The following is a 22,965-nucleotide window of genomic DNA, read 5'->3' as shown; positions in this document are numbered from 1 at the left end:
CCAAAAATGCAAACCTTCCTAACTCCATGACCAGACCGAGTACGCCCATATTTTTTTTAAGAAACATATTTTCTCTATATTCAATATTCAATTTTCTAATTGAGATGATAATTAAAGTCTTGAGATGTAAAAAACTATAAAAAGGACGTTTCAGGAAAAGCAAAATGATCGTGCAAATAAGTAAGAAAAACCGCTTATTTGCACGATGATCGTGTCTATAAGAAGCATTTTCTGCTTATTTGCACGATGATCGTGCAAATAAGCCGAAAATACTTCTTATAGACACGATCATCGTGTGGATTATCCGTTTGTTTTTCTTATCCACACGATGATCGTGTCGGTATGTGTTGTTCTTTATCAAAACGATGATCGTGTCTTTAAGAAGCATTTTCCGCTTATTTGCACGATGATCGTGTAAATAAGCGTAAAATGCGTCTTATAGACACGATCATCGTGCAAATAAGTAAGAAAAACTGCGTATTCGCACGATCATCGTGCAAATAAGCGGGAAATGCGTCTTATAGACACGATCATCGTGCAAATAAGTAAGAAAACTGAGTATTTGCACGATCATCGTGCAAATAAGCGGAAAATTAGTCTTATTGACACGACCATCGTGTGGATAGGTAAGAAAAACCACGTTATCCACACGATCATCGTGTCGGTAAGCATTTTTTTTTGTTTATTCACACGATGATCGTGTCGGTAAGCATTTTTTTTTGTCTATTCACACGATGATCGTGTCGATAGGCGCCACCCATCAGATTATCACAGGATTAACTTTGACAAAATCAACAACGAACGTACCAGCAAGGGTGGCTAGAGGGACTTTTGTATAATCTTCTGTTATACCCTTGCTGGTGCGTTCGTTGTTGACTTTGTCAAAGTTAATCCGGGAGTGTGTACTCACAGTGAAGGAAAATAGCTTTGAATAACATAGGGAACCATGTGTCGATAGTTGGAAGACATGGGCAAACATTGTACTGCAAATCTTATTTAAAATTCACGAGCTGTCGATATGATTCTACAAGATTACACAGTTATTTTACCCTCTTATAGTTATAAAAAGTGGGCATCAACTTGTTTGAAACAATAACTTAGCTCGATTCTGAAGGTATTCGATTTGGGTCGCCGGTCGAGGGGTCGAGTAGGGTCGCCGGTCGAGGGGTCGAGTACGTCAACGGGTGCCAATAGCCATATAGGGCAGCTCCTGGTTGTTGACACCCGGGTGTCAATAGACACTCCCTTTTCTTTTTCTGAAGTACACCACAGCATAGACCCTGGAGCAACGACGCGGTAACAGCGTCTTCAACAAAGCTTCAACAGATCAAAACACATTCCATGGAGGTAGTAGCCATTTACATTCTAACAACACTGTTGGAAGAGCAAAGCAAAAAGCAAAACAAGAACCAAACGAAACACATAATTATAAATTCAAGCGACCGATACAGGCACTACTCAGGTTTCCTAAACGAAAGAGCCATAAGGATCACAGTGTCTCAGACATAACCGACCCGGCTTCGTCTCGCCATGGGTAATTTCTAACACCAAAAAGCCTGCACACAACACAGTGCACAGCATGAATATATAGTACAATACTATAAATAGTCACTAAACAATTCAGTTACACAATCAGAACATATATCACAAAACAGTAAACCACATGACTCCCAACTTAATTCAATAGCCGATGTGTTTAGCCGTATTCCCTTATTTTACTTGCAATGTGTCATGCTTTCCTGTTTTTCGATAAACTGCTAATGGAGCGTTCAGTTTTTATGGCCTGGGGGGGCCGGCAAAATCTTGTCGCCGGTGTTCAAAAAAATATAGACCCCCCTGCATTTTTTGTGAAAAAAAGATGACCCCCCCTTTGTCAGACGAAAAAAATTGATGACCCCCCCCCCCCACCTGAAAAATAACCAAAACCCATATGTGAAATTTACCCGCATGGTTTGGATTTGAACTCCGGTACGCGGCGCACTTTATTCGTGTAGCAGAGATGCCAGTGCACAAACTTCTCAGCCACATTCATTGAAACGTCTGTTAATTAGGACGACTGTAAGGCAATTTTTAACTTCATTTCCATAGACAAGTCATGTCCATGGACATTGTATAAAGTAAACTTTATTGGAGTGGTTCGCCAAAGGCAGCCCTCCGGTTAAGAGGGTCATGGGCCATTACGTAAAGTCAACTTTATTCTAGTGGGCCACCAAAGGTGGCCCGCCGGTAAAGAGGGTCGATCATGGCTATTGCACAAAGTAGACTTTACTGGACAGGGCCGCTGAAGGGGCGCGGCCATTACCACTATTCAGTGCGTGATCCCAGGGGTCCCTCAAAAATGTTCCTAATACAAGCCGCGGCTTCAATTGGGAATTTCACAGTAAGATTGCTGTGGGGTATTACATAAGTAAATTTATTGTAGTGGGCTGCCGCAGGCTGCCCGCCGGTAAAGAGGGTCGGAGATCATGGCCATTGCATGAAGTAAACCTAATTGGAGTGGGCCGCCAAAGGCGTCTGCCCGTTAAGAGGGTCATGGGTAATACATAATATGTATTTATTGTAGTGGGCCGCTGAAGGCGGCCCGCCAGTAAAGAGGGTTGATCATGGCCATGGCATAAAGTGAATTTTATTGTTGGTATTATGTTTTTGAAAATGTGGTGACCCCCCTTTCCTACCAGTGAAAAAGCGATGGCCCCCCCCTTGGGGATTCCAAAATTACGATGACCCCCCCCCTGGATTTTGCCGGCCCCCCCGGCCGTAAAAACTGAACGGTCCCTAATTAGACCTTTGCAGTGTTGCTTTCCAAGTTACCAACCCAACCATTTTAAAGGGGTGATCAAGAGGGCCAGAACAGCCAATTTCGAGCAATTAGGTTCAAGAATCTGTAAAAAGGTGCTAAAAGCGTGCGATAGATGTATTGACGAGATAAACATTGAGAACAGTAGGGCTAAGGGACCGTTCAGTTTTTACGGCCGGGGGGCCCGGCAAAATCCAGGGGGGGTCATCGTAATTTTGGAATCCGCAAAGGGGGGTCATCGCTTTTTCACTGGTAGGAAAGGGGGGTCACCACATTTTCAAAAACATAATACCAACAATAAAGTTCACTTTATGCCATGGCCATGATCGACCCTCTTTACCGGCGGGCCGCCTTTGGCGGCCCACTACAATAAATATACATTATGTATTACCCATGACCCTCTTAACGGGCAGACGCCTTTGGCGGCCCACTCCAATTAGGTTTACTTCATGCGATGGCCATGATCGACCCTCTTTACCTGCGGGCCGCCTGCGGTGGCCACTACAATAAATTGACTTTATGTAATACCCAACGGCAATCTTAATGACCGCACGCCTTCAGCAGCCCTGTCCAGTAAAGTTTACTTTATGCAATAGCCATGATCGACCCTCTTTACCGGCGGGCCACCTTTGGTGGCCCACTAGAATAAAGTTGACTTTACGTAATGGCCCATGACCCTCTTAACCGGAGGGCTGCCTTTGGCGAACCACTCCAATAAAGTTTACTTTATACAATGTCCATGGACATAAGTTGTCCATGGAAATGAAGTTAACAAGTCATCGTTGATGACACAGTCCCCACTTGTTAATGGGTATTTTGATTACAGGTCCTCAGAGAGGATAGAGTCCTCTTCATTAGGTCTGTGATAAAAATACTTTTGAATGAATTCGCTTGATACATGTCTGAGTTATGGTTCAGGACATGAAAAAATCGTAACAAAATGGTCGCACAGTGGCCATATTGGATTGCATCACAAAACAAATTGATGTGCATAGCTATGACATAGGTCAATGTCCTTGTACCAACTTTGAATAAAATCGGTTGAGATATGCCTGAGTTATGGCTCTGTACATGAAAAAATCGTAATAAAATGGCCGCCTGGCGGCCATATTGGATCGTATCACAAAACAGATTGATGTGCATATGTATGACATAGGTCAATGTCCTTGTACCAACTTTGAATAAAATCGGTTGAGATATGCCTGAGTTATGGCTCTGTACATGAAAAAATCGTAATAAAATGGCCGCACAGCGGCCATTTTGGATCGTATCACAAAACAAATTGCCATGCACAGCTATGACATTTGTCAATAAGCTTGTACCAACTTTGAATAAAATCAGTTGAAACGTGCCTGAGTAATGGCTCTTTACATGAAAAAATCGTAATAAAATGGCCGCCTGGCGGCCATATTGGATCGTATCACAAAACAAATTGACTTGCATATCTATGACATTGGTCAATGTCCTTGACCAACTCTGAATAAAGTCGGTCGAAACATGCCTGAGTAATGGCTCTGTACATGAAAAAATCGTAATAAAATGGTCGCCTGGCGGCCATATTGGATCGTATCACAAAACAAATTGACGTGCATATCTATGACATTGGTCGATGTCCTTGTACCAACTTTGAAAAACCGGTTGGAACATGGCTGAGTTATGCCTCTGTACATGAAAAAATCGTAATAAAATGGCCGCCTGGCGGCCATATTGGATTGTATCACAAAACAAATTGACGTGCATATCTATGACATTGGTCGATGTCCTTGTACTAACTTTGAATAAAATCGGTTGGAACATGCCTGAGTTATGGCTCTGTACATGGAAAAATCGTAATAAAATGGCCGCCTGGCGGCCATATTGGATCGTATCACAAAACAAATTGACGTGCATCTGTATGACATATGAAGTAATCCTTGTACCAAGTTTGAATGAAATCACTCCACGCATCTCTGAGATATCTGCGTGAACGGACGGACGCACGGACGGACGGATGCACGCACGCACGGACGGACATGACCAAACCTATAAGTCCCCCCGGACGGTGTCCGTGGGGACTAAAAATTGCCTTACAGTCGTCCTAATTAACAGACGTTTCAATGGATGTGACTGAGAAGTTTGTGCACTGGCATCTCTGCTACACGAATAAAGTGTGCCGCGTACCGGAGTTCAAATCTAAACCATGCGGGTAAATTTGACATATGGGTTTTGGTTATTTTTCAGTGGGGGGGGGGGGGGGGGTTCATCAAATTTTTTTCATCTTACAAAGGGGGGGTCATCTTTTTTTCACGAAGAATGCAGGGGGTCAATATTTTTTCGAACATTGGCGACAAGATTTTGCCGCCCCCCCCCCAGGCCGTAAAAACTGAACGCTCCCTAAGATATGTGTGACTGGTCCAACCTGTTGAGTTTCTGTGTGGGGAAAGGGGAGGGGGGGGGAGTTGGAATGATAACTGAATTCTCTGTACGTGCAAACTTGCGTAACACAGAGTCCGTGTGCATCCACATATATCTTCGTTTGCGCTATAAAAGTGAAAATTAAATATGCAAAGATGTCATATATTCTGTTATGCTTGTTTTGTTTTCATGTACATATACATTTAAAAAATCGTGACAAGATTTTGGTAAATTCCCGATTGAACGCCTGAAAAAATGCAGACATTATACCATAGACCTATGATTATACTGACTGAACACTGGGATTCATTCGCCACGCGGCAGAATACCTCTTACTGACAACAGGAGTGTGAAGAGGTAAGACAAATCATTCAATAGAATGCCATACTCGACATAAGGTTTGCAACATGGCGCTCCCCTCAAATCAGCTTGTAGGCTTAAGCAATGGCGACAACGGACTTCGCGAAACTTTTCGAGCAGTGAAATACGACTTGAAAATAACCACTGTTGAAATGCATGTAGGAGGTGATCCTCTACGCATTGTAACTTCTGGTTTTCCAAACATCAAGGGTGATACTCTCTTTAACAAGATGAACTACTTAAAAGACCACTTGGCGTATATCAGAAACACCTTAATCCTTGAACCGAGGGGACACCATGACATGCATGGTGCCGTAATAGTGCAGCCTGATTCTTCTGACGCCGACATCGCAACTCTGATTTTCAACAGCAGCGGAGACAACGTAACTATGTGTGGGCATTCCGCTATAGCAATTGCAAGGTTTGCCGTGGACCACGGTTATGTCACTCCAACAGACCCTGAAACTGAAGTTCGCATACAATATCCTTGTGGTGTAGTGAAGGCCGCCGTGGAATTTAAAAATGGTCGAAGTGGATCTGTTAAGTTGCAAAGTGTTCCGGCATTTGTTTATGCCAAAGGTATGGGAAATTCCACATGTATGCACACTCAATTTACCATGGGGTTTAATCTTGTTTTAGAGTATCAATGTTGAATTCTTTGTCTATATTCGTAATATAATGGTTAACCACCGTATATGACTATAATAAATTGAAAAAATGGAAGGTGTTTATATTGCGATAAATTTGTAGCTTTACATCCCTTCCTCCTCTTTTACACCAATCACTTGTTGTTGGTCTAGCCTTTATTCCGAAAATTTGAAATTGTTGTAATATACCTTATGGTCAGGTTCAAGCTGATGACTATTCGCCATTGATAAACGATTCATTGTATGCCAAGTCAAACAATGCCAATTATTACATTAAGCATAAATGAATTAATGAGGAAACTGAGAATAATATGTCATTGTTAGTGTGTGACGCCGTCATTTCATGGCTTACAATTTAAATTTTAAGCACTCATAATACAGTGTATTACACACAGTGTACAACCGCACTTTTCTAGTTTATACGATCTGTGTAATTTTTAGCAGCTGCCTGTCTGCTACAGTTCTGTTGTGAAATGCGTTAAAATAATGTGTTCAGTTATGAAACCCTTCTCAAGTTCTGAGGTGATGTACACGTCAAACGGAAAAAAATGCGAACCTGTGAAGTTATGGTTCGTGTTCACACAATTCTATTTTGAGGTTTTGAACCTTGCTTTGGAGAAAGTTGGGAAAATATTTTTGTTACTTTGGTTTGGTAAAGGTAGGAAAGTGTAGAAGCATAGTGAAAACAGTTTTTTATATTCATTACCTAAAACCCAACTTTTCAGCCATTCACGACAGTTGTGACGCACTGGGTTCCAATCATCATGAGGTAACTATCGGAGCTCAGTGCGTCAACACTAAAAGTTAAATCACTGTCCCTCCATCACCGTGTTAAAGTCGGGAATCTTTGTTGCTATTGCAAACGGTATCAAACATCCTGCTCTGTAGTTTCTACAATGCACGTTTCTTGCAGGCGTGGACGTAGATGTCACTGGTGTCGGTAAAGTCAAAGTTGATATCTGTTATGGTGGTTTATTCTTTGCGGTTCTATCGGATGATAAAGTCGATATCGATCTTAGGAAAACACCCATGACGAAAATCAGAGAAGTCGGCGCGTTGGTAACAAAGTCGGTCCAAGAACAGGTGAAGGTAGATCACCCGGATGCTGCTGATTTGTCATTCGTATACGGTACCTTACTAACCGATGGCAAAGACGAAGACGAGCGTAGTATGCAATGCTGTGTCAGCGACACCAAACTGGTAAGAGATATCAATCACTGTTGCAATTCTGTGTACATCACGGTCGTGAGTTTTCTTTTATTGAGTTTTCGCCCATGTTCTTTCATCTGGCACTATTTTTATTAACTTTCGTCGATGCGTTTTCTTTTATTTTGTTTTCGCGCGTGTTCGTTAGTATTTTTTCTTTGGTTTTCGTGGGTAATTGTTTATTTCGTTTTCTGCTGTCTATTTCTTTGACAACAAAAATACTGCATTAAACGTATGTACTTCACGTTGAAGCAAAGGCGGCTAGTAACGTTGAATTTCACACTGTCTATTCTCACTGAGCAATCATTAGACGAATCTGCAGTGTGTGTGTGTGTGTGTGCGTGTTTGTGTGTGTGTGAAATATCGTTAGGTATATACGTTTTTTGTATTTGAATCCCTCATTTATCAAATCAAATCAGTCCATTTTATTTCTTATCTCTCAGAAAATGTATTTATTGGCACAAACAATGAAGGCACATCAAAGTAGGTGAATTGCCTTTAAGATGAGAGCCAAATGATTGGCATGGATATTACAAAGTCTCATGGACCAAATACTGTAATTTCCATGTAAATGTAAATTTCCATTCCAGAAATGTAACGGACGCCTGTGCCCTAAATCTGTTCTGTAATTTTACGGCAATTCCCGCGTGACGGCAAGTCTCCCGGTAGCGGCACTGCTAGAAATATGTCGACGTATGTCGGGACCCCTTCCATTGGGAGGAATGTTTTGTTGATAAAGAATCTGACATAGGCAGGGGTTTTTTTTAAAGGGGCAGGGTTATTCTATCAGCCTCGAAAAGAGGTGAATTAGTAGATGCAAGCGAAGCGATGCTTCGGGGCTGATATCCTGCATGACTTATGTGGTGTCCTTTTTGTTGAAATATCCAGAAAGTTAGACATATTTTAATTTTTATGAACAAGAATAGTGCTAGCTATCCGAGGCATGTCATCTCTGAAAAACACGTTTACTTTTTGTTGCTTTTATCCGTAACTTAGATTCCTCGTGCACCTTGTGGCAGCGGCACTATGGCCAGAGTAGCCCTACAACTTAGCCGGGGTCAGATCAGCTTGAACGAGACCAAGACGTTTGTTAGTGCTGTCACTGGTAGCCAGTACTCTGCAAGGCCAATGAGGAAAACCAAGTGCGGTGATTTCGATGCGGTCATTGTGGAAATCACCGGCAGAGGGCACTACACCGGTACCGCTACCTACATTACGGAAGACGGAGACCAGTTGCAACACGGATTTCTTGTTTGAGTGATCGGGGCCTATGGAGAAAATAACAAAAAGGATGCAAAATTACCCGCGTAATATTCCAACTCATAAATTCGATGTTACGCCAACAATAATATGATAATTAACGCTTGAATTTGTTGTACTAGCAGTTCTATGACATCCCTGCTCATTTTGACCAGGTTACGATAACCCACCACTATAGTTGCCAAGCGCGTGTCTATCGCACAATAAGATACCAGATATGTACTGAAAATGCTCACGTGTTTCATTATATATTGCAGTAATGTGTAAATTTGAACCTTTGCCACATGTTTGCAACTTCATTGAAAGTGTTATGATCCACATAATGAACAATATTCACCACAGATTAATTCTTGGGATAAAAATACTTCTTTGACTCTTGTCATTGTATCTTCACTTTACATAGCTAGTGTAATTGCCTTTGGTCAAGTCCTTCAAGCTATACATGCCAAACTGTGAAAGCTCGTTAAATATGCAAATTATAAATTAGCTGACATGTAAATGCGAAATGACTTTCAATATTGTTATAACCTGGTATTGGTATAATCATCAATGTACATAGCATGTTTTGCCAACTTTGATCAAGTAAATCCAAGTATATATCCCTAATTAGGTACCGTTCAGTTTTTAAGGCCGGGGGCGGCAAAATCCAGGGGGGTCATCATAATTTTGGAATCCGCGAACGGGGGGGGGGGGTCATCACTTTTTCACTGGTAGGAAAGGGGGGGTCACCACATTTTCAAAAACATAATACCTACAACAAAGTTCACTTTATGCCATGGCCATGATCGACCCTCTTTACCGGCGGGCCGCCTTTGGCGGCCCACTATAATAAATACACTTTATGTATTACCCATGACCCTCTTAACGGGCAGACGCCTTTGACGGCCCACTCCAATTAGGTTAACTTCATGCAATGGCCATGATCGACCCTCTTTAACGGCGGGCCGCCGCAGGCGGCCCACTACAATAAATTTTCTTTATTGTAATACCCCATGACCATCTTAACGGCCGGACGCCTTAAGCGGCCCTGTTCAGTAAAGTTTACTTCGTGCAATGGCCATGATTGACCCTCTTTTTACCAGCGGGCCACCTTTGGTTGCCCACTAGAATAAAGTTGACTTTATACAATGTCCATGGACATAAGTTGTCTATGGAAATGAAGTTAAAAATTGCCTTACAGTCGTCGTAAGTAACAGACGTTTGCATGGATGTGGCTGAGAAGTTTGTGCACTGGCATCTCTGCTACATGAATAAAGTGCGCCGCGTACCGGAGTCCAAACCAAACCGTGCGGGTAAATTTGACATATGGGTTTTGGTTATTTTTCAGCGGGGGGGGGGGGTCATCAATTGTTTTCGTCTGACAAAGGGGGGTCATCATTTTTTCGCGAAAAATGCAGGGGGGGGTCTATATTTTTTTGAACACCGGCGACAAGATTTTGCCGGCCCCCCCCCAGGACGTAAAAACTGAACGGTCCCTTAGGAAAGTTCATTACATATGCAAATTAGGAATCGACTGAAATGTTCTAATTTAATATATAAATTAGGAATTGGCTGAAGTAAAAATGTTAAATGACTTTCAATAATGTTGTATCATGGTATCTTCAATGTACATGTATATAGCAAGTTTCATCATCTTTGGTCTAGTCAATTCAGATAAATATCACTTATTAGGAGAGTCCATTAAATATGGAAATGAGCAAATGAGGAATTGGCTTACAGACAGACAGACAGAAAAAAACATTGCTGCGACATTAGCCCACATGTGTGAACACGTGGGCTAAAAATGGACCAAATATGTCGTTAATGGATGTGTGCATGGACCTCTGACATTTTCATTCCTCATTTAATCTCTCGCGTATGCTGTTCCAAACTGACGCATGGGTTTAGCGATCTACACACTGTGCACAAAGCGTCAAAGCGACGATCCCTGGCAACGTATTCACCTCATTCACAAATGAAAACAAAGCAATAAAGACGGTAAACTATTTTTTGCCGACGAAAAATATCGTCCTCTTTAGGGATGGACCATTAGATCTTGAGAGGGGGGTGGTCACAATGAAATTGTCAAAATTTTTTTTTTACTATTGTAAATTTCTAAAAAATTTTTTTTCCAATTGAGATTAGCTGTGCAATTTTTTTTTTCAGAGTAAATTCTCCGATTTATAATTTTTTTTTAGTTCGTCGCTGTCTGAGGATAAAGAGGGCAAAGATGTGGTGTGAAGCACCATAAGCGACCGCGCAAGCAGTCACGGGGGAGGTCAGGAGGGGGTGTCCCCCTCCTGCCGTTGGAGCTTTTGAAAAATAGAGATTAAAATGGTGTTATTTGGTGGCACTTGGGGAGTATTTTTGCGGGGGGAGGTCAGGAGGGGGGTGTCCCCCCTTCTGCCATAGGAGCTTTTGAAAAATAGAGATTAAAATGGTGTTATTTGGTGGCACTTGGGGAGCATTTTTTTCAGATTACACATCTTCCTCTGAAACATGGTCTTCTTGCTCCTCAGTAGCTTCCTATAGTTTTGAAAATTGACTATTTTGGTTTTTTGGCTTCCCTTTCTACTGCGTGGTGAAATGCCTACATTCACACCACCAAACATCATGCCTATCTCATGATTTACAATTGATTTTGACAAGCTGAGAAGCTGTTTGCAAAATATAGTGAAATTTGCATATTTGTTGCCCTTTTTTGATCAAAACATCTATTTCTCTGTAGCAGCATGTCCAAATTGATTGGATGTGTATAGATGTGGTGAAATTTCAATATTTGTCTTTTTAGGGCAATTTATGCCATTCATGGTCAAAAAAGCTGTATTCTCTGAAAGGGCTTGTCCAGTTTCTTTGAAATTTGCTACATAAGTCCCTTAAGATTTGTTTAAATCATGCTCTTTTTTGTGGTGGAAAAATTCTTCAGATAATTGTCATTCAGCATTTGCTACACACAAACGATTATTCATGCAGATTTATTCAGTATTTGCTATCGAGAAACTTTCAAAGTTCAACCCTTTTGTGTGTTTTTGTGTTTGGATTTGTTGGATAGATGGCATTCTACGTAGTGTATTGTTGAATGTTAAAAATGTGTTGCTGTTGTTTTTTGAGGCTGTTTTTTGAGAAAAAAAATTGAAAATGCCTTTTTAAAAGCAAATAATACAAAATGATTTGATATGTTGTTTTATCATTATTGACGTGTTTCTTCTTGTTCACCCATTCTTGCATTCATCATTGCAATAAAATGCTGTGAAAAAAATGAACCTGATGTGGCCTGCATCTGTTTACCTTGATCTTAAAAGGCAAATATAACTTTCTGTCTTGACAACCATACCATAGTTTCAATGTTTTACCTAGTGTACCTGCTTGGTTTGTACGCAGGAAACAAGTAGAAAACAGGCTCTATAATTTTATAATTTTCAAGTGATCAGAATACAAAAGTCCTGAAAAGATAAGATAATCACAACTTCCAGTATAAGGGATACAGTCACTCTAAATGTATAAATTAAAATTAAAATGTGCCTGGAGGATGTACTAAAAAATACAGAAAGTTGCTTCCTGTCGGTAAAATCTAAAAAAAAATCAAGATTTTAAAGACTTTTGCAGATATTTTTTTTTACGCATTTGTCTTCTTATTTTTTTTTGATTTTGCAAACTAGTTTGAAGATTTTTTTTTCCTAACTTTCTGCTCTGAAATTTTTTTTTCTGTTTTTGACCACCCCCTCCCAAGATCTAATGGTCCGTCCCTTATTACATTTTTTGAATTCCCAGTACAGCCTTTATTTCATAACTTAATATTCTGAATATGTCGACATTGAGTAAGTACTGTTCTTGCATGTTGCTGTTGACGAATTGAAGTACAAAAACTGTCCCCGAGAAGGAAAAGTTTCATGTCAAATTTATGAATCAAAGCACGTTTAAGAAATTGCATTAAAACTCAGACTATTTCTATTCATGCCATATATCATGTTCATTTTTTGTATTGTTATGGAAAGGTACCGGAGCGATGAACTCAACAAGTCCTTATTGACTTCTTTCGAGGTTTTCACCGGACTGCTATATTATCATGTGACCTCTTCTCCATAATTGTAATTGATGTATCTTCTTTTATTCCTGGGGTTTGCTATATATTAAATATTTCCAAAAGTTATTAATTTGGATACGGCGAAATAAATAAAGCATTCATAAAAAACAGACTTTGCTTCAGGTTTTCTTATTCGCAGAGAATGCTGTTTGAGTTACAATAATATTAATAATATGGACATACCAGAGAGAGAGAGAGAGAGAGAGAGAGAGAGAGAGAGAGAGAGAGAGAGAGAGAGAGAGAGAGAGAGAGAGAGAGAGAGAGAATTTCCAATCAACGAACAAACAAACAAATGTCGAGTTGTAAAGCAATCGACTTTATGTCGACTTTATTGAACTCGGTCACAGAAGAAAGTCTATTTTAGGAAATCTCACCATGGAATTACTTTTCGTCGAGAATGTTATCGTGAAGTCATGATCATATGCATATTCTTGACATTTTTCAACTCACACAAATAGGAAAGGCGCACAGGAGCACAAAAATTGAAAATGATATTTGCAAAAATTTGTGAAAGACCACATACACATTGAGTCGCCCAGTTGCCATTGAGCCACGGATAACAGTCTGGAATATCATTAAATTTGAGGTCTTTCACTTGGCCGTCATCAGCCAGGGACCCGGCCAGTCCGCTGATATGAACAATTGAAGGCACACATCTGAATTTAGGCTTCTACTGATCCCAATTTGTTATTATGTGACATTGAAGTGAATTACACTGCTCAGCGTAGCGAGCCTTCTGTCAACCAACTGTGGCGCATGCTCATTCCTTTCGTCTCTGATATGAATGGCTGTCTTCCCATTAGAGCGCTCACTTTCTGCGAATGCCAATTATAAATACATTCATAGAATTGTAACAAATGCGGGCAACATTTATTCAGTCTGTTCACATGATCATTTACATAAATTAGAACAAGTTTCAATCTTGAATTTGCTTTGTAATTCTGAGTTAGGCGTCACCGTCCCTCCACCCACGTGGGTGGAGGGACGGTGCTTAGGCGTAACAATTTATGCGTGGTATCCTTGTCGACCAACCTTATTTTTGATCAATAAATATTGTGTAAAATGCCACATACTAAGATGTAGGCTTTCCTGGGTAAGCATGACGACTTTAATGGCGACAAGTCAGTCCAACCATGCAATTTTAACAGAAAATTCAAATTAATGATAAATTGGTCCCACGTGATTTCCGTTCAATGGGTTGTATGTGCCATTGAACAAACAGGACATAATTGGTAACATTTTAATTAAAAGACCCACACCCACAGATGTCACTATACTATGTCATCCACCAAATGCATTATTTTGCTTACAATCCCATTCCATATGCCAACTATACGCACCAACAAATGGGAAACCATTAGTAAGAACTGTGAAAATGGAAATTTATTCCTTGTTTTGTGTTTATGAATTGGAATATGTATATCAATTTGGTTTTTGCTGTTCTTTTTTTTTGTAATTCAATGGTTTTACTAATTTCATATCTGTAATATTTCACCGGAAAAAGGAGAAACTTTTTATTGCAAATATCCGATTACAATTGCTGGTCGTTAAATTTTATCAAAACGAGTAAACAAACATCGTTACAATGATAGCACCGCATTACATTAAGTATTTCTGATGAGGACCATAGAAATAGTCCATTGGGACTAGTTTAGTCAACGGCCCCAAACTTAGGAAATGTGTGCGAAGCGAAATAAAATATGACAATTGTCATGTAACAGAGAAAACTTGTCAACTAATAATAATGAAAAACAGAACGTTATCGAGGTAACAAATATGACTTCAAATCTGATTTGAAAGAATTGTTTTGATTGTAACTGCTGTAGTGACGAAGGTAGAGAATTCTAATGTTTGACAGCTGCATATTTTACATTAAGTTGAGCAATTCTAAGTTTTGTGGGTGGGACTCGAGGTTACCATCGGGAGCTGTACGTGTTGAGTAACAACGCACGGGAAAGTCAAAAACATGTTCTATATCATGGGGGAAAATGATTATTCTTTAGATCGAATTCAGCCATGCATGAGTAATATGCAGTTATGAACTTCAATATGTTTAACATATTGAACTTGTGAAGCAAAAGCTCAAAATAATATCACAAATCTGGAAAATATCTTGCTCTATTTGTGAATTTAATATATTTATTTTCATCAACAAGAACTATGATAAAACGATTAAAAATTATACTCTACACTTTTAACACATCTCATTTAATTCCTACCAGCGGTTGTCTTTTGTTTGCTTGTTCGTAAATACAATAAGCTTACTACAGAAATGCCGTAAAATACCCGCGTATAGTGGAAAAGAGGGTATTGGCTTCATCTGCGGGTCTTTCAATAAATAATGACAATTTATCATGACACCATCATGCATGTATGTATCAGGTGATTTTACTCAGCGTGTCACAGAGTGGCTGGGTCAACGGTTAACCTCAACCAGACTGGATCAAGGCCATTACAATTGTACCTATCTATGGCAAATACAACGACTGTACACACAAAGCACACTCTCCAACTACATAACTAAACCATTCATCGCTTTTTGTATCTTCCATCTACTTCTAGTGTTATTTCGGTGGAATACCCAAATATTCAGTTTGAGAGCGGTTGATCCAGTGTTTTTGTAGCACCCTTTGCAGATATTATCCACACGAGAATTGCCTTGTATCTGCACATCTGTCAACAAAATAAATTCCTTCGATGACTCATTTGATTTTTGTGGGTTTTTTTTTCATTTTTGCATTTGTTTGTAAGTTGAATCCTACATAGTATGTGCATATAATCCTAACATATCTACGTAATCTTTTTGTATTCAGATCAACATGTTCACAACAGTATGTGTGTATATATGTCAAGGAAATTAAAAGAACAGTCGTTTCCAAAGTATTGAAAAAGGTAGTTCACACAATTTTTCAACATTTTGTTACCTGTGGCTCGGAGATGCCCTGTTTTCCAAACTTGGAATAGAGTGGCAGCTCTGTTTTTCGTACCCTTTTTTCGATTATACGTGACTCTGTCAATGTATTCTGAAACATTTGTTCACGTTGTTTTCTCATACACAGTTCTCAAAGAGAAAAAAGTCAATGATCGAATTCTTGTCACACTGTGACTGTGTACATAAATTGCAGATTTCATCATGATTGGTAAACTTTACGAATTTGCAATCATCTAGATATCTTTGATATATTAGTTAGGTGCCGTAGGTCAAGCCGAAAACTACAATTGAATGATGCAATTCGTGGCTGTATGGTGATGTTTTATGGGCTGGGAGCTGCTATCTTACAATCCAAACACACTTACCTCTATATTGACCCCCTCCCCGAAAAAAACAAACAAAAACAAAAGCAACAAAAAACACTGTGACCCCTACTACCCAATTCAAAAAAGGGTGATTTCCACGCATCTGCCCCTCCCTCTCCGTCGAAGAAACTGCCCAGCCCCCAGCACATCAACAAAAGGGTCAGGCAACATATGTTCATGCCGCAGACGGCACCGGTAGTTTACGTGAAAAATTAAGCGGCTGCTACAGCTGTGAACATTTTAATGCTATTCCCAGTTTATTCCGAGCCGTTGCTTTCAGGAAGACCACAGAAACGTAATGACGACGCGAATGAGAGTTGTATCAGCGGCGATCCGTAGAGAACACTTGAAATGTGCTGCCATCGGCATCTTTCTGGTGATTTCGTTGCTCGTGAGGCACGAGTACACATTTCGGTATTCAGTCTTGCGGACGGACTATGGTAGTGCGTGCGTAGACGCTAGGAACGTTGGCGATCGCGACGACGACCTTAGTGATGGATTGGCGAGTGATCCTGGCGATAACTTAGATTATTTTGTCGCCGAAACTGTGAACTGGGAAGCAAGCGTAGATTTAGATAAATATATTGAAGCCAAATTCGGCAGTTATTGTTACAAACCCAGGTATCCGTATTTTGTAACGACGGAGAAACAACTGTACAGCGAAGACGAATTGAAACGCCGGGGATGCAAAAAACGTCTGCCGAACGTCATCATAGGTGGAGTCAAGAAATGTGGCACTGGTGCTTTTTTGCGATTTCTAAATCTTCATCCTGACGTCACAGGTGCGTCACAAGCTGAAGTTCACTATTTCGATTCGCGGGGAAGGAAAGACCTTGCCTGGTATAGCGACCAGATGCCCTACAGCACGGAAGGTCAAATAGTGATCGAGAAGACGCCGCAATACTTTCACTTTCCCCACGACGCTCCCACCAGAATCCGGAGGGAACTGTCCGATGATGTGAAAATAATCTTAGTTCTGTGTGATCCGCTCCGACGTGCCGTGTCTGACTATCTGGAATACAAGTGGAGGACGACCTTAGAGGGAACTGGGGCCACAACGAGAATTCGCGATACTTTCGAATCGACAGTTGTCGATGTTGGTAGATCAGAAAGCATCAAAGAACAGACAGAAATAATCGATTTAGGAATCTACGTGAAATATCTGATCCGATGGTACAGCGTCTTTGACAGGGATAATCTTCTTCTCCTGGATGGGACGGAATTTTCCCGCGATCCGTATAAGCAACTCAACAGAGCCGAGAAGTTTCTCGGCGTTCGTCCCTATTTCAGACCAGAACACTTCTTTGTCAACGCAGATAGGGACATTCATTGCGTCAAATTTCCCGGTAAATACTGCCTGCCAGAAAGCAAAGGGCGTGAACACCCATTCGTAGATCCCGAAATCTGGGACAAATTATGCGGTTTTTATACACCCTACAATCACATGCTAAAACAATTGTACGGACTAAATTTCACATGGATCGATAGTTGCCCGAGTCAATAGGTTTAGTTGAGTTACATATTTTGCGATTCTGTTCTTATTTAATTTTAAGTCTTTTTGGTGGAATTTTTGACATGTCCGATGTACGTAGACATAGGAATTACAACATGGGGAACGTGTGAACACAGTATTTGAAATCAACCGTGAATATATGCCACACTTTCTGTGCATAAGCAGTCCAAAACTGTTGTACATAGATCGATGTATATCACTAATGCAGAGGGGACAGCCCTATGTTACGGTATATTAGACTATTACCACCCACAAAGCTGGATGATGATGATGAAACCTGCTGTGCTCGCTAAAAATATCTTTTTCTCATTTGTGGATAAAGCTAATATTTAAAAGCTGTATTTTAAACTTGTTTTCATGATTTTAATTTAGTGTATTAGGGGCCTACATACGAAAATGCCCAGATTTGACTTTGTCAACACAGCATTCAAATGTATAAAGTGCTGTGTCATTACCAACACATGCATTTTGGTCTGGACTGGGAACTCACTTGGTGCCTATACATATACAGGCTGTTTTAACAAAATTAACACTGGTATTGCAACTTGTCCTTCACGTTTCACCATCATGGTGGATCTCACTCCATTGAGGAAAATGGGGATAAAAAGATTTAAAGGGTAAAAAAAACAAACGCTGTAGTTGATAATATAAAATAAAATAAGGAAGAAGTATTGTCATTAAGTACAGCCACCCTCTGTTTAGAGGAGAATTTAGACAAGACCAGTTTAATGATGTCTTTCCAAAATAATTTAAGTGTAAAGGTTTATTTTCAGTGAATATCCATTATTTCAATTTTCTGAGTTGCCTTTGCTATATACTGAATGCGGTTATAGGCCAGAATCTTAACAGTCAAAAACACACTGACTCCTATTGAACATTTCCAAAACACGTTGACTCCTCCAATCATCAAAGTCAACAACAGTGATCCCACAAATCCACTGCCCCCCCCCCCCCTCGAAGCCGAAGAAAATGACCAGTCCGTAAGATCTTTGATAAACCTCTCTCTTGATCCAAATACATTTTTGAGGTGCCATTATTGCTTTGAACTTTATGGACTTTACAGTCCTTATCGGTTCTGCCTGAAATTTCAGTTTAACTGGTCATCACGTGTAATGCGCCATATATCTACTGGCGAGAACCGCGTACATGAAAGAATCACTAGTTGGAAACGAGTTGCTATAAGTTATACCTTTTTAACAACCCATCCCAAGTGATTGGATGATTATATTGCAAGACTTTACTCAATGTGCTCACAAATAACACCGTACCGTACAGCTTAAGCCCATTGTGGAGGCGTTCCGTGGATCAGACAATTATGGACAGTCAACAGGTGTGACGCGAAGTACAATGATGTGTTCGTTCACCCGCCCAGATCTGATCAATTTACCAGCACAAAAAGTGCCACGTGTGTACAGCAGACATGTTTCACTGCCTCTAGAATCTCAGTCAACGAGAAAACGAAATCAAATAAAAAGTGGTGCCAAAATTGAGTTATAATCCGATAATATGTATTTAAAATATAATTATAATATAATTATATATTAGATAACTATTGCTGTTGTGTGATATCTGTAATGTCATGGTTAATGCAAGTTAAATTTGTGATATGAATTTTTCATTGACTCACGAGGCCATAAAGTAAATTACAGATTGCACATCTAGGGAATCGTCATTATTTACGGCCGGGGGTCGGAAGAATGGGAGGGGGTCAGAAGAATGGGAGGGAGTCGGCAGAATGGGAAGGGGTCGGAAGAATGAGAGGGGGTCATTCGGAAAATGATGAACGGGGAGGGATATGCAAAAAGTGACAAACAAAAAGAATTATGCGAAAATATTCAGGTGTGAGAGTTGACCAAAAAGTATCGTCAAATCACGTTATTTCAACTTCAAATTTTTCAAAGTTTCTCCATCAAGAAGGGGAGACCCCCTACTGACCCCCTCATATATTTAAGCAATGCACTGCAGGAAATAGTTACACTTCAGTAATTATTATCTCTTCAGATGTATCTGAAAAAGTACGATGGGAACACTACATTTTCTTATAGTTTTTCTTGTCAACTCATTGTATCCTACAAAACATATGCAAAAACTCAGAAAAAGTACATAAATCTCTGAGACGTTATATGTGTGTCTTTGTTAAAAATCATCAAAAAATGAGGGGGAAATGTGTTTGTAGTAGAAAATTGTAGTTGAGGGATACTTCAGGCTGTCTAACTCAAATAGAATGATGGAATCCCTTTTTATGTTTACTTTGTTGTCACAATTCATCAGAGGACAGCATATACAAAAGTCAGAAAAATGACCCCACCGTGAGGTCGTCCCAGTATTCTTTAGCTGTGACTTAATATAAAAAGGTAATTCTCTGGCAACTAAATAATACGAGACAAATATTTGACAATGCAATTTTTGAAAGATTCTGTTATGAATATAAGCTTAAGGTTTGCACAGGCTTAGTTCCGGACTACGTTGCATGCGCGCATGTGTACATCCGATCGTGTGTGCATGTGTGTTACAATTGCAAGGGTTGGTGTCACACAAAAATTTCGAGTTGGCAAGAGGGGTTATCGCACATGAGGAAGGGGGTTACTCAAAGTGTCGGTATGCCCGAGACTATTCTTCCGACCCCCCTGGCATCAATAATGACGGCTCCCTTAGTGACGATAACCGAAGAACAATCAAAATGATACATGTTTTCATGTGTTGGTTATATGACATGATACCAACATTAATTGTATCAACAGTCGTCCTTTGTTCCTATTGACATACGTGTTTCTTTGTATGCATGCACAAATATGAAGAAGAACAATCTCCTATTGCGAAATGTTCATTGAGTCTGCGATAAAAGAATTCATCCATTGACAAACTTAAAGGAATACAGTCGTCTGAACTGCGCTCAAATGTAGTATGGGACCCATACGACCAATGTAAACACTGTATCCATGGTACGATGGTTATTAATAAAAGTTAAAAACATGTCTGTCATAATCTACATGGTATAATTTAAATGTTGCAGTTATGATGATGAGGTAAATCTAGATATTGTGCACGAAATACATTGTTTGTAATCAAGAAACTTACAGGCGCAGTTACCTCGTAATTTCCTAATCGGTGAAGAAGTGATTTCCTAATCGGTGAAATTCTTCTGATTCTATTTATTCAGATGGTTTTTTTTCACACAGCTCCGCGGCAACAGCTGTTTCGTGTCAAGTAGGATATTTGAAATAGGATCTAGGACACATCCTCGTCGCCTCTTTATGTTAATATCATCACATTGTCAGAGCAAAATAGGCAGAAACAGAACAGGCGATATGTTTACATGTCACAAAAAAGATAAATCAATATGTTGGTATTGCATGTACCTTAAAAACGACCATGGATTCCTTATTTGTAAAAATCAATGGCTTCTTCATAACCAAAACATAACAGTTCTGGTCATCATAAATATATTTGGTCATTTCTATTTATTCAATTTTACCGAAAGCTAAGCGATTCTCTCGATTTTTCTGTGCCTTTTTCCGTGTCCCTGTGTTGACAAGGCGATGCTTTCGGAAATTTCTGGATGTAGAAATTCATAGATTATCAGAACAATGACATGTAAACGAGGTCACTGATACTATATACTGTAATTGGAAGAGGCATTTGGACATACTACAGCGACTGTCACTAAATGTAAAGCGTATGATGAATTTGGATTTGTGAATCACAATCCTACTCATAATAAATTGTACAATGTCAAATATCCATGATAAAAATGACCAATCATTTATTTTAATAAACAATTCCGATATAGCAGCAAATTGTACAGCATTCTATGATCACGTGGTTCCAATGAAACAGTTGTTTGAGAAATTGTTAGGGGTCATAGGTTACATGTCAACAAATATGCTGTTTACTTGAAAATTTGAAATAACTTATTTTGAATGAACGAGTTGTTTTTTTTAACACAGAGGCATTGGCCTTTCTTCTTCCTCCTCTTCTTCTTTTTCTTCATTTAACCGATACGCATTTCGTCTTAACAATATTTTCAGAGCATTTTAATCATGAATGATCATCACAAATGGTGTTCAAAAGTTATCGCGTTCATCACTTCACTTATCACAATCTTAATAGTTAATCTCATCAAGCAAGATTACGTCATTAACAGGATGATCTTCACGTCCATCTTTATATTCTGTACCGTTGACGTTCCAATTGTACATGTCTTATCAATATATCCGTAACTTCAATTACATCATCCAAACCGACTTTTCAAGTTCATTGCCTATGCAATGGTAAAGTTATCTGTCCTATGATTTGACCACATCTTTGATGAAATTTACCAGACAGCGTATAGGGTTAGCACTGGTGCTCCGACCTGGGTGTTTTCAATAATTCAATATGTATACAGAATTTGAACCAGTTTGGTGTTAGACATGCGAAGTACGCACCTCGAAAATAAAAGCCTGGCAGTTTTGCTAAAACTTCCCTCAAAGAAACTTTAAACCATTCCTTTCGTCAAAAATTGAAATCGGGGTCACCGTGCAAAATTTGATACTGGACAAACAAATTATTGTCTCTTGACACTTGAAATTCAAAAACGCCGTAATCCCAGTGCCTTTTCTGGAGGGGGGGGGGGGGGGGCAAAGTTTATTTCGATTTTCACAAAAATAGGCCGGTAATCTTCAAAATGAGTCCCAACAAGCAGTAGAGCAAAACTGTATAGAAAAAGTTTGAGAGTCCGACTATCTGTTCCTAAGGCACATTCTCCAAATTGATGACGAGATGGGTAAATTTTGTTGGCGTGTCATCGACACAGAAAAGGTCGGGTTCCGCTTAAATTCATTGTTGATTTTGCTTAAAGTAAGCAATGCTAGATGATTTGCCATCTTTACTTAATCGAATAAATTAATGTAATAAAGAGAAAGCAACTCAACACATCGTTCACATCTTGGTTGTTTGCGATTAGCGTATGATAGTGTGTATTTTGGCAATAAAATAACAGCCTTTGACGATCACCAGAAGCACCAAATCTAACCTATAATTAGTCATTAATTTTGGGTATTTATGATTGGAGTATATATATAAAATGTATAAGTACTGTTATGTATGTCATTTTCTCCCACTCATGACCTGAGTGTCTCACGTAACAGTATTGTCACAATTATTTGCTGGCGAGCTGGGTAAGTTCGACTTTAAATCGGTTCTTTCCCACGTTCATTCAATATATTCCAACGAATCCATTCTCGAGCTTGACGCACCGTCGAAATGCTCTCATCTCCCCTTAATGTCTTTCCTTTCATTTCTTTCTCCGTTCCCAGTTAGTTTGTTTACACGGGTTTCTCCAGTACCCTGGAGCACCCTGGAGAAAAGTATTACAACTTGAGCTCGCATTGCATAGTCCAGAAAATCATAAGTGGCCCAAGATGCAGTTTATTGAATCGAGAAGAAA

General features: G+C 39.7%; 1 protein-coding gene across 1 annotated transcript; it reads left to right on the top strand.

The window, feature by feature from the left end:
• The first annotated feature begins 5,558 nt into the window (after positions 1-5,558).
• Positions 5,559-8,703, top strand: LOC139148407 (trans-L-3-hydroxyproline dehydratase-like). Its single transcript, XM_070719849.1, has 3 exons — positions 5,559-6,130; positions 7,112-7,398; positions 8,401-8,703. The coding sequence occupies exons 1-3, from the start codon at positions 5,599-5,601 to the stop codon at positions 8,659-8,661; spliced, it is 1,080 nt and encodes a 359-aa protein (XP_070575950.1). The 5' UTR covers positions 5,559-5,598; the 3' UTR covers positions 8,662-8,703.
• The last annotated feature ends 14,262 nt before the right edge of the window (positions 8,704-22,965 follow it).

The sequence above is a fragment of the Ptychodera flava genome, chromosome 13 (genome assembly GCF_041260155.1).
Source record: "Ptychodera flava strain L36383 chromosome 13, AS_Pfla_20210202, whole genome shotgun sequence".
Taxonomy (NCBI): Eukaryota; Metazoa; Hemichordata; class Enteropneusta; family Ptychoderidae; genus Ptychodera; species Ptychodera flava.
Note: the sequence above shows the minus strand (reverse complement) of the source record. Positions and strands in the feature narration are given on the sequence as shown.